General features: G+C 34.6%; 1 protein-coding gene across 2 annotated transcripts in view; it reads left to right on the forward strand.

Annotated features, from left to right (window-relative positions):
* LOC149564604 (Acyl-CoA N-acyltransferases (NAT) superfamily protein) overlaps window positions 1–10552 on the forward strand; it is a 73711-nt gene extending 63159 nt beyond the window's left edge. For both annotated transcript variants that reach the window (XM_089818153.1, XM_089818152.1), the window contains 4 exons: window positions 6135–6222; window positions 9092–9224; window positions 9437–9475; window positions 10111–10552. In XM_089818153.1, coding sequence (XP_089674279.1) covers window positions 6135–6222; window positions 9092–9224; window positions 9437–9475; window positions 10111–10191 — 341 coding nt within the window. In that variant the 3' untranslated portion in view covers window positions 10192–10552. The remainder of the gene's footprint in view (window positions 1–6134; window positions 6223–9091; window positions 9225–9436; window positions 9476–10110) is intronic.
* The last annotated feature ends 3066 nt before the right edge of the window (window positions 10553–13618 follow it).

Consider the following 13618-nt stretch of genomic DNA (forward strand, 5'->3'; position numbering starts at 1 on the left):
TCTCTCCTGCAGTTGAATCATCCAAATGTGATTCTCAATCAATCCATGCATCCTGTCATGATGAGATAAAGCCGCGACAATATCCTTGTCCCCTGTCTTCAGTTGGCTTGCCAAACCAAGTGAAGAGCTACTAGCTTCTATCTCATGTGAAGAAGCATCCAACTGTGCTTGATACTCATTTTCTGCAAAGTCCTGAATGCTCACTTTCTGATCAATTGTACTATCCTCAAACATGACAGTATCCTCAACTGCTGTAACTTCAGCCAGCCCAACTGTACTGGAATCACTATTTGTGTCAATCACACAATCCGGTGTGCCTGTGATATCACCTTCTGATGCAACTGGCTCAACCTGCACAACATCTGAAACCCCTTCTACCTGTGAAGATGATGCAGATAAACCATTACCTGAAGATGTGCTAATGTCTCCCTGTATTGAATCAACATGTCTGTTAAACTCCTCATACAAGTTTCTGCCTGTCATAGGGAAGGTACAATCCTTAGGCCTATCAAAACGTTCAATCAGTCTCTTCGTAAACTCCACATATGAGGTAATGTGTGCATGACCCATAGTGACCATACCATGATGCCACCACTCGTGTGCTAACCCATCCAGGTGAATTGCTGCATACTTAATAGCTTCTTCCTTAGGCATACGGTTCATTTGAAAGTATGTGTCAAGCTTTTGAACCCAAGCTCTTGCTGTAGGCTTCCCCGAGCCATCATAATATGGTAATTGAAGTTTCCCTACTTTCTTCTGTAACTCATAGCTCTGGTTCTTGTCATGTCCACGTGGCATATGCTTCATCCGCACATCTATATACTCCCTAAAGGTGATTGCAGCAATAAAATTTGGACCTCCGGCTTCCCAATCTCTCCTCAGCTGGTCTTGTATATTAGTGATCTAGGCCTCTGGTATGGGCTGCTCTGGAGCTCTAGGAGGAAATATGGGAATCATGGGCCACGAACTCACTGTCCTTAGTTTGCTGGGGTGCATGACCGAAATTGTTCCCAACTTGTTCGCCTCCATTATGTGCCCCATCCTGATTATTACCATTCTGATTATTTCCTCCACCCACATTAGCATTCAACCCCATTTGACAAGCCATCATCTGCATCATAAGCTCAAATTTCTGACTCTGTTCCTGTGCTCTTTGCTCTGCTGATCGCTGTCCTTGTGCTAAGGTGTCTAATAATTGTAAGAATCTTTCCTTTCCCTGATCTGGACCGGCATTCATTTTGTCAAACATTTTTCTCTCAATCTGGTTATCCAAATTCCCTATAAGACCTCCACAGGATGGCAGGACTTATTGCTCTGATACCACTGTAATAACCCCAATAGGGTATAACTTCTTCAAACACCAAAAATCTTTATACTTCAGTGGTTTGACATTTCGTCAAACACTTTGCAAGTAAGCTCTGATACCACTGTAATAACCCTCCTCAAATCTGCCCTCAAAAATATGCTGATGAAAGCTCAAGGAATTTCATCAAACAATTCACATGCAAGGGACGTATGACTGATATAGTATTTCAGCTAGCTTCAAATGACTTTTTCTTCAATTTGCATCAATGAGAATCTTGTGCGAGAAGACTACAATGGACTACACAATGACCTAACATGAGTGTGCTACTAATTTTGACAATATTCAGTGCATATATATGATCTAAGCATGAGAAAAGAACACCTACAGCCAACTGGTATTTTAACAAACAGTTGGTGGGCAAACTAACTAGCTGATAAATAATGATATTGAATTGCTTAAATGACACCAGCAACTATTATCTTCTTAATTTGCAATGAAATTTCTAATACAATGCTCATAAAATATGGCCAAGACTTTTGGCATTTACATGGATTACAAAATGATAATGCTGGTATAATGCACACTTACAGCTGAAACTTATAACACACTAAAAAAACAATACTAATAAAGGAACCTGGTTGTAGATGGCTGTAATAATTTTCTTCAATGCTGCCCCTTCTGTTTTGCTTTTCCGATTTGCTTTTTCGAACTGCTTTTTCGGACTGCTTTTTCGGGCTGCTTTTTCATACCCGCTTTTTCAGCCTGTTTTTTCGATTCCGCTTTTTCGGACTGCTTTTTCGTATCTACTTTTTCGGATTGCTACTATGTTGAATCTCAAGACCATATCTTTCAATGGCGTCAAGATTTCCAGCTTGAATGGATTTCGTCCTTCAAACTATTGAGACATAATCTCCAGAAAATTTCTCAATTTTTTTGATATTTCCAAGCTTGCCTAAAAGAAGCTCTTCCATTTTTTTTATAGTGTTCTCACAAGGGCTCCATCCTTCGTTTTCTCAATGTGGGATAAAACATCACTCCCTTTTATGTAACTTATGTCTCCAATGTGTTATAATATAAAGGGGACTCTTTTAATTTAAATATTTCCCACAAGCTATAGTATATGCATTAATAAAGTTAAATATTTAAATTTAACTTTATAAAATAGCTTTATCAATGCATAACAAATCTTATCAATGATAAACAAGTCTTCTTGCCGATTTTAAACAATTACCATCGACATACCGCTGCCACTGGATGTCCGACCATATCCAAGATGACTTACTATAAATAGTAAGTATGCTCAAAGTTGCCTTAAAACCCCTCAGAAAGACCTGCAACTGAAACTATCTAGGCCAAATGGCCTCTAAGTCCCTTTAATGTCCTAGTTAGCCTACGGGACCATGGGGAAATAGGCTAACGACAACATCATGCTATGAATGCTAAAAAGGGGACATTACACTAAATTCAATTAAAGGATTGAAGAGATGATGAATTCTTGTTTGATTTGGCGTCTACCAATTAGAAAGAGAGTTGTCTGGCCGGTTAGAAGGATTGTTCAAAGAAGAAGACAATTTGCAGATGAGGAAGAGGTAAAGGTTGACTTCATTGAAGATGATGAGGTATCTTTTGGTTTCCATGAGCAGATGGATGGATTTGATATGGAAATTGCAAAGCATCTTATTGTGAGCAATGGTATTGTTGATGATGAGAGTTTCACTTGTGTGGATAAGGAATTACATATTGCTATTAATATGAATATGGTTGGAGATTCTATTATTGCTGATATGGGCATGGATCTATACGTTGGCGATACGGATGTTGCTACTGATGTGGTTGGATTTACATGCTGTTGATGTAGATTCACTTGTTGATGATGTGGATTCGCTTGTGGTTGACATGGTTGAGGATTTACATGTTGCTACTGTTGTGGATTTGGGTCTGGATGATGCTGATTTAGTTTTGGATTTTCATGATGTTGTTGACACGGATTTCATGTTTGAGGATGTTATTATTTCTAGTTGTGATCAGCTATAGGGATCGTTTGTGAAGCCTTATGATGTTCAGTTTGTTACGGTGAATGAGCATATTGATGGGTTAGCTATGGTACAAATTTCTTTGATGTTTGAATGAATGAAGTAGAGATGGTTGAGGTGCAGATTTTTTCTCTTGTCTTAGAGGAAGTGAAATCCTTTGGTGAAGATAAAGTTAAGTGCAAATATTTCTTTTGGCATCAAAATGTGGGACACACTTTTCTATTTATCTTGGGAGTTTGATTGAGGAGCACTGAGCTTGGTTTTTGAGGACCCTATGGTATGCGAGCTTGATGTTATGTTTGGGACATCCTTGTGATCCATTTTCTTTGTTCATATAATCATTGGATTGATTGTGTTTGAGTTAGAGTTCTTTTGGTGGCTGCTGGTAGCGTGTTCTTCCTTTGTTGGACAGATATTGGAGATAGTTTCCACGGTCTTTGATCTGTGCAAGTTATGTGATCTTTGATCTATATTGTTGGATAGTGAGTGGACCTATGTCTAAGGTCGCATAGGTTTATTTTATCTTACGAGTTAGTTATAATTGTAAACTTGGGGCCTATCCTAAGTGTTTATTTAATGTAATATGCTAGGCCAACTTGTGGCTTGTTTGGTATAAGTATAGTTTTGTGATGTCTAGAGTCATTAGTTGTAAGCATGCAGTAGCTAGGAGTATCTCGAGGGATGATAGCTAGGAGATGGATCTTCACATATGAGGATTGAGTTGTATTCTTCATTGTAATGGTCGTAACTGGGAAGGCCTTACAACCCGATATGTTGGATGTAAATCTTATGATTCTATGATGAGAATGTGTGTTATTTTGGATTTGAATGTGTGGTTATTTGTTGGGGGCTAGATCACTTCCAAGGGGGGTACACCCAGCCTTGTATTGCATCATATTAGGTATTCAGTTTTGGATGCCATTCTTTGTGGTTGTATAATTTTCCTATTTAATAGGTGGCTTGGAGTGGTGTTGTATGAAAGTTTTATTCAAGTTGCTTTAATGGGGTTATGTTGTTGGAGGAAAGATTCAAGAGAGTTACAATGATTGTATCGTATCACATATTTGTTGAAAATACAAGCTATTAATCTCTGCATGTCAAATTGTGATATTGCTAATAGGATTTAACTGTGTGGTTTTTGAGTCAAACTCATTTCCTATGTTTCATGAGTACTGGTTCATAAGAACCCATCTCTACGAGAACAAATAGAACACTTAAGCACTCATTGCATCTAGGTGATGCTCATAGAGGTGAAGCATTCTGTCTTCCCTTGAGGTCACTTTTCCCGGTACTAATCCAACTCAAGCGCCCTTAACTATGGGCTTTCCTTCAAGGTTAAGTGCTGAAGGTTTTGCAAATGGGGTTGCAAGCTAAGCAAGCTTAACCTTGGAGGAAACTCAACAGATATGCGTGCTTGAGTTGGAGTAGTGCTAGGATCGGTGACATCTAGAGAAGGCTCATGCTTCACCTCAGTGAGCATCACCTAGATGCCATGAGTACTAAGTACTCCATTGATTCTCAAAAGAGATGGGTTCTTTTGAACCACTAGTCATGAAGCATGGGTCAATGAGTTTGACTCAAAAACTGCACAATTGAATCTTGATAGCAATATACAATTTGACTTGCTGTGAAAAGTACCTCCCACTTATCAATTGATGAGCTAAAGGGGATCTATAGCAAATGGTACATTAGGCACAACGCTTGCTGAAGGTTTTGAAATTGGGGCTTCAAGCGAAATGAGCTTAACCTTGGAGGAAACTCCACAATTATGTGAGCTTGAGTTGTAGTAGTACTGGGGAAGATAACATATTGGGAAAGCCCAATGCTTCACCTTTGTGAACATCACTTAGATGCAACGAGTATTGTGTTTCACTAATATTCATGAGAGACAAGTTCTTGTGAATCACTACCCATGAGACATGGGTCAATGAGTTTGAACCAAAAACTACATAGTTGAATCTTGATAGCAATATCACAATTTGACTTGCTGTGGAAAATATCTCCTACTTATCAATTAATGAGCTAAAGGGGCTCTATAGTGAATGCTACATAAAGCGCAACACTGCTGAAGGTTTTGCAAATGGAGTTGCAAGCTAAGCAGGCTTAACTTTGCAGGAAGCTCCATAGTTACGTGAATTTGAGTTGGAATACTAGTGGGATTGGTGAGCTTCCAAGAAGTTTCAATGCTTTACCTTTGTGAGTATTCTAGATGGAATGAGTGCAAAGTGTACCATTTGTTCTCACGAGAGATGGTTTCTTGTGAACCACCACTAATGAAACATCGTCAATGAGTTTGACTCGAAAGCTGCAGAATTGAATTCTAATAGCAATATCACAAATTGACTTGCTGTAGACAATTTATCCTTCATATCAATCTTTTTGTTTATGTTATTATCTTGGAGTTGCTTTTTGACCTCTTCTTGCTATTTTAGCTAGACACGCTTTTGAGTTCCGTGAAGAGGTTTATGTCACTTGTAGACAGTAATATAATTCATTCTTTCTTCTTTTCTTATTGAGTTAATTATATAATACATGATCAATTCTCTCTATGTATAAGGTCTTTTGGAAATTGGCTTTACTGCTAGAATTCTGAAATTTTCAGGCCAAACTTTTTTATGAAGATAATTTAAAAATCTCAGGTCAAACTTGCCTATGTCACACCTAAGCGGATTACGTGAATAAGTTTTTCGAAATTGATTTGTTTTTCTTTTGTACTGTATTTCGTTTCATCATTCATAAATATCAAAATATGCTTAGGGTCCAGCTGATAAACAAGACTGGTCTTTGGTGTTTAGCCATGGTTGGTGATGTTAATCTTTACATGAATGATCCTGATGATTCACAAACAGCAGAGATTGAAATTATGATTGCAGAGCCCAAAAGGTACATTTACATCTCTTGGACATATTTCCTTACTCTCTAAGCATATGCATGCATTTGGACTAAAATTCCAATATATTCTCTTCTGTATGTGTAATATTGTGTACAGTTTGTGAATTTGTGTTGTGACTGCGACGTTGGGCTTATCCTTAATCTTGTTTGCATTAAAGCTATGACTCAATGCAATTATCACATACAATCTCTTAAAGAAGGTCAAATAGCATATTCTAAGAAAACCAAGAACAAGAACTCAAGGAAATTTAGAACAATAATGAATAAACACCACAATTTACTAATTTAGAAGTCATAGATTTACCCTGGAGAAGTGAATTTTCAGAGGAATTTTAGTAATTTGTGAGGAAAAACATTCACTTTCCATTATTTTTGAAGGGGAATAGAATCTTAAGCCTCTTCTGTATACAAGTGGCATGAAATCACAACCTATTTCAGTACCTGAGATCAATATAACAGCTACTCAAGCCACTCAGCTTTGTTTTGCCTATGATAGTGCTTTTGAATTTATGAACTTAAACTAGAATTCAAACAATTCAATTCAAATTTCAAATCCTCCTATTGCCTCTATGGTTGTTTATGCAGAAGAAAAGTCAGGTATCAATAGAAGTCTCCCGAAATGTACAGGAAAAAGAATTCAAAGTACTGGAAAAAGAATTCAAAGTGTTATAAGACACATTTTGTAATTTTGGTCATGTTACGAGACCACCAGTTTTTGTCATGAAATCACCCCAACAAGTTCAGAACTGCCACTTGCTTGAAGCTAATGGTTTTGCACAGAAACTTGAAATACTCCATTGAAGTCAACCGAACATTTACTGATCATCTGTGTAGAGTCAAAAATTGCTTACTCTGCAATTCATACTATGTCGCGCACTCATTTAGCATCCATTCCTAGAGGCATGTTTTAGGAGTTGATTAACTTGTTTCGGTGATTAAAGCCCTTTGAGAAGGTTACATGATGACCTATACCTCATTCATTATCTGTTTCCTGCCTTATCCTTTTATCTCGGGAAGTTTTGACTACCTAGGCATGAGTGCAATCATGGTAGCATCCTCCCATGAAAGTTAAATGTATAATGACCATAAAGGTGCACCTAATGTTTTTTTACTTTAAAAAATGACTGGTTTGAGCCTCAACCTTATAAAAAATGATTTTGAGATCATTTATCTCTCTTAGCTGCTTTAGTAACACTTGGTTATCTAATATTGCTTCCTTGCTTTTCCCATTCCATAAATATTTGTTGTATAAGCTTTTGGTTGTATCTTCTACTTCAATCCCTTGCCATAGCCAAACCTCATCCCTCTTTTTTTCTCATAGCTTCATGGTAAATATTTAAATCATTACCTTAAGATTCCTTGTCACACAAATCACACAACAAACTGGTAGAAAAGTTCTATAAGATTTCTTTTCTGCACTTGTTGAAACACCTACCACCACCACTCGTGCACTCTATAAAATACACACTCCCAAACTTTCCAATATTCAGTTGAGATTGAAATATACAATTTGGGTGATTGTCTGTAGCAGTCTACATTGCAGAAACTGCTACATTTTTCCCCCTAGTTATGAGCTTCTTGTATTGAAATCTTAGCACAGGTTGGCAGATTGAGATTCCTCAAGCACTGGGACGACTGCAGTTGTGATGGACATCACTGAAAGCTTTGTCAAAATCTGAGCAAATGATGCCTCTGCCTGTTTCAGGTCTCTGCCATGGTTTCTGGGTTGGTTGTGCTGTCTGTACGTTTAGATTTGCAAACTGTAGTTTTCAACCATGGTTTCCAAGTTGTCTCTGATTGTGTTAGTTTTTGGTTCCTATTTCAGGACCATTTCTCTGTTTTCTTCTCTAGGCCTGCAAAAACTGTCAAACTAGGGCAACTTCACCTTCTCCTCTCTCATCATTTCAAATGCTTTAGCTTATAGCAATCTTCAATTCCTAGCTCTAGTATTATTTGGTTAGCACAGATTAGCGTTTATTTTAGTGGTTGATTGCTTCAAAAATGCTTAAAATGAAAGAATGCATTTTCTAACTTAATAACACACAAGTTAGTTAAATTAAAAAATAACACCCTATGGAAGTTTATTTTCACTTGACACTAATATTTCATCAAAATACAGTGTGTGTATCATTGGAGAGGTTTAATTTTCCAATTGGAAGCTGAATTCTAAAGAAGATTGCACTCTGAACAAACTCTCTGATCATTTATGTGCATTAGAGTTGAATGATTAGTTAACGTTCTAATTCAATGTGTACTGTTTTTGTTTAATAAATCTTAGTTGGAGAGTTATTTTACTATAATCATATTGTCAAACAAAATAGTGTTCTTGTGGGAGCACTTGTTTACATTGAAACTATTAAGTAATATTGTAATATTTAGTATATTGGTCATGTAACTTTCTTGGAAGGCTGTTTGTTAGATTTTAGTTTTTTTTTTGTTCTCTGAATTGTTTAGTTTGTTTACTAACTTCCTATTCTGTCTTTAGTTCTCCATGGCATACGTTATGGAAAGATCTTGAAGTTGCTTTTTTAGGGAGCATTTCTTTTCTTTGTTTAACATTGATTTTATCTCATTCAATTATAATTTAAGAAACCTCTAGAATTTTTTTTTTATAAATATCTTTTCATAAATTCTTAAAAAGACAAATAACATTTTAAGGAATAGAGTATAGTTTGAACATGAAAACATTAACTTTTAAGAATGCTGTTTGGCTATCTTGGTAAAGCTAAAATTGAAACTGATAAATAAAACCTGGAAGGTGCACAATGAATATTTGCTTTTCAATTTTAGGCTCATTTACAATATTTCTGATGAAGAAATATATGGCTTATTTTTACTATGGTTTTGACTTTTGAATTAGCCGTGGAAACGGGCTTGGCAAAGAATCTGTGCTGTTGATGATTGCCTTTGCTGTTGAACATCTGGCAATCCATACATTTACTGCCAAAATTGGAGATACAAATTCAACGTCCCTTTGTCTTTTCAGAAGTTTAGTAAGTTTTTGTACAAGAATTTTTTTGATTGGATATGTTTTTGAAGTATACTGCAAATGCCTTTTGTTGGCATTATACATTACTCTCTAATATATAAAAGTGCCTTTCATAAAATAATTTGAGTTTACTATAATATACATAATGCCACAGATAGCCTAGTTTTATTTCCAAGGTTGTCATATCTCATAAGCAATTTGTTCCTTTACGTACAGGGATTCCGAGATGTTGCTTATAGTGAAGTTTTTAAAGAGGTAAGCGCCTGCCTGATTTTTATTACCATTTGCAGATAAGTTGCTTATAGTTTTTTGTGAACACTTTTTGTTTTTAACTTCTTGAATATAGCTGATGGAATTGATGTTAACTCATAATCAAGTATCTAAGGATGCTGAAATGAACCCTGTATGTTTTGCCACGAAATTTTTACTATTTTTTATTGTTCAGTAAATTCCCTTCATGGGTTCACAGTTTTGGTTGTTATGTCTGGAATATGCTTCATCCAATGAATTGGATTTAGTGTTTTAATAATTCTATCCAAATTTACCCAATCATTGTCCCGGGGATCTGAATACAGGGCTCTGCTTTGAAAGGTCCACTATTTTTACCAATTGAGCTCATCCAAATGCTTATTACTATAATCCTTTGGCATATATATTTTTGCAATGTATGAGGTCACATACAGTTATCTGCTTCATATCGTTATGTTGCCATTCTGATCTTTAGAGTTGACACTGTTTCAAAAATTACTAATCAAACATCTTGCAAGACTAAATTCTGAAGCTTTTTGTTTTTAATTTTTAATGTACTTGTTCTTTCAGGAAATCACCCATCCCTACTTAAGTATGACAGTTCTGACTTGATTACTTCACTTCCTGTCATGATTGGTCAGGTGACACTGGAATTGTCAACAGATGATAGTCGGCGCAAGGAAATAGGAAGTCTTGTTGGGGAGTTGAAAGTTCTTACATAATGTCCTCTAATAATTCACTATTTTCAGCATAATACACAATTAGTGACTTGATCACAAAAGATTATATAAAAATGGTAGTCTATTTTCCTTCCAGTGACTGAAAGAATTCCTTCGAGCTTTGCTCTATTAGAGTGGGTTTGCATTAGAATGGCTTACAGCAGAACACCAATTTGTGATTGTAGTATTTTTGGACAAATCAAAGCATATTTTCTTTGAGCAGTTCAAACCCAGTGTTGGGTTATGGATTTAACTGTTTGCTACACTCATTATTGTGTGAAGCATCAAGTGTTATCATATGGATAGGCGACTGTAAGTGGTGTTCATGCTTTAGATCTATGTGGTACGTGATGTTGACGCTTAATTCTTCTTGTGACTTGATTTTGCTACTTTTTTTATTGAAGAAAAACAATTACATTATAAAGAAAACAATAGTAACGCTGCTGTAGCAGCAACTAGAGAAGGAAAAATAACTTGAGTACTGCTGGAGCAGCAACTGTTGAATAAAAAAATGGCATAGTCAATGCACAAGAATTGTATAGAGAAACAATTGGATGTTTTTAATTGCCATGGTTAATAGAGTAGAAATAACCAGTTGTTTTTTTCGTATTGAATAAAGCTTTAAATTATGCAACTGTGTTTCTGGACCAGGATTGTGTAGAAAGTTATTAATCATCAACGTTTCAGATCATACTCCATGATCCATCATCAGGATGACAGAGTGTAAGAATGTCAAAGACGGTGTGTATTACAAAAATGAATAGCAGTCAAGAAGGTGAGTATCCATTAGTCAAGAGCCTACAACACAATGGCAACTTGTGAGCCTCTCATGTGAGAGGTCTTGGGTTAGAGTCTACTCAGCTTAACACAAAAAATAATAATTAATTACAACAAATAATAATAAATAATAATTAATTTTTCTTCATTAATAGACAAAAGCAATGTAAATATATTGTGGAACTCAAATAGTTTACTATTAATGAAAATAAACTACTAAATGTATATTAGGTGCTCTTGGATGGTATTTGTGTACACTAATGTAAAGATTACCTCCTTTTATAATTCTATGCTTACTAATTTTTATTAGATTTATATATATTTTGAGATAGTTCAATGTGCAATTGGTAGTCAAGCAGAGCTTATAAATTGATATTTTATATGGTTGCAATTTGATGCTTTATAGTTATATTCATTTTTTCCATTGCGGAGCCATCAATTAGTAAAAATATGAAAAGTTCTCTCAAATCAAACCCTTTACATTGACAATACAGAAACCAAAATATAACTAAGTATTTAGATTTATTATTCATCTAACTTTTCCATCTAAAACTTCGAAAGTATTAATTGCTCTCTCTATACTTAATGCTTGCTTGATTATTTTAATGATTAGAATGAGTTATTGAATGTTTTTAAATTCTAGCATATAACAACACTAAACACGATTAAATCTAAAACTATTATTAATATAGGTGCAAGTTCACAAGTCACTCTCATAACTATGATGAATGACTTAAAATGGAGCACATGGCAAATGGTTTAATGGAAGTAAGTGAATAAATGTCAAATGAATGGAAGAGTGTGCATGTAAACAAATTACGTAAAATTTAGTATATAAGAATGTATATATAAATTTCTAAAATATTAGAAGACTATTCTAACTTAGGATAGGATCATATCATTCATCATTATATGCTCATTATTTCAAAATACATTAATACAAAATATGAGAATATTATCTTCATGATCATGTATAATATTGAATTAAATGATGAAATCTTGCATATGAAAATAATATGTTTTCTACTGATCAAAGGTATATGGTGGTTCCAAGATAGGCCTACATAAAAAGGGAAAGAATAAGAAAATTACTATAAGATAAAATCATATCATTAACCAACTTATACACTCAACTCAACAAACGTAACAACAGATACAAATTAAGCTTGACATTGGTAAAGATTTTGTAATTGTTTGTCACCTCTAATCTCATGATTTCAATAAAATTATGGACTATAAGATGACAGGGAGAATATATTACTAGTTGATCCAAGCAACTAATTATAGCAGCAAATACATTTGATCTCTCCTTCATCATATTGCAAAACTCTTATTTAATCTCATGGAAATGCCTATTGCAATTAGTATGTTTTTTGTGTCCTTTCTTTAGCTGAACACAAAAAGAAAAATAATAATATTTTACTGCTTATACAAAATATGATTAGCACATACTCTTCGACATCTACTTTTCTATATGTACAATGAAAAATGTTCTTATCCATATACTTTCTGTTCTTTGTTTACAAAATAATAAAAAGATTGCCTTTAATTAAAAAATAACACCTCTCATAATTTCCTTCTTCAAAGTGCACTTCCCAAACTCAATTTAAAAAAAAAAAAAACAAAACCCTTATTGCTAATTGCTCACTAAATTGTAAAATAAAAGTTTATAGCCCATGTAAACTCTCCCTCCATGTAGATTACATTCTCCCCATATGGGTTTTAAAAAAGAAAAAGAACAAAAATTTAAATGAAGTTTCTCCTGAACCAAATCTTAAGAATTTGATTTAGATAGGCAATCAATTTCAGACAAAAATTAACTTATGTCAATTGTATTCATATACAAACCCAAAGCGAAAACCCTAGACCTTGGATTTTGCTGCATAATTAGGTGCTAAGTTGGAGTCCATATTATTTACAAAATATACATTTGGTCTATATTAAATGGGCAGAGACAGAAATAACCTTGCAATATGAAACCTTAAGTGACCATAAAGAAGGAAAGAAATAAGATAAATCAAAGATATTTGTATTAAATTAAAATAACAAGGGCTCTGTAGAGCTCGAGTCCTTGTCTTATGGTACGAAAGAGAAGGAATAAACATTGAAAGAAAATATGCAAACAATTTTTTTAAAGAGAATAAATTTTGATAAATAAAATTATCTATATAATATTATTAAACACAATAGCTTGCATTTTAGATTGAATATTGTCATCTATACATAATGAATTGAATTGAACCCCAAATGAATTGGCATATAATTGACATAGGTATGATTCATTTTTTTTCTAATCTTGCATTTTGGATTGAACCCTATTACAATCTCTGTAGATTTAGACTAATCTGTGGGGCTTCATGACATGTTTAACATCTTGTTCCCGATGGTGATTTATCTCTTCAAGTGGCTTTTGTTCAATAGTTCTCTCCTGATGTAGGCCTGAGCATCCTTGGAGTTTCAGTTGTAACTACCTCAACTTTCTTAGTTAAAGCTTATGTTTATGCCCATTTTAATTCTATTTTAGGCTTGTTTGTATGCCAATCAACCAATTTTGTATTTGTTATGGGCTCTTTTGACAACTCTTCTTCTACATTCTACTAGTGTGTCATCTTTAGGGGCTACCTTTGGTTACATGTAACTAGATTTTGTAATC

The sequence above is a fragment of the Cupressus sempervirens genome, chromosome 3 (genome assembly GCF_028749045.1).
Source record: "Cupressus sempervirens isolate cs-2001-9-10 chromosome 3, ASM2874904v1, whole genome shotgun sequence".
Classification (NCBI taxonomy): Eukaryota; Viridiplantae; Streptophyta; class Pinopsida; order Cupressales; family Cupressaceae; genus Cupressus; species Cupressus sempervirens.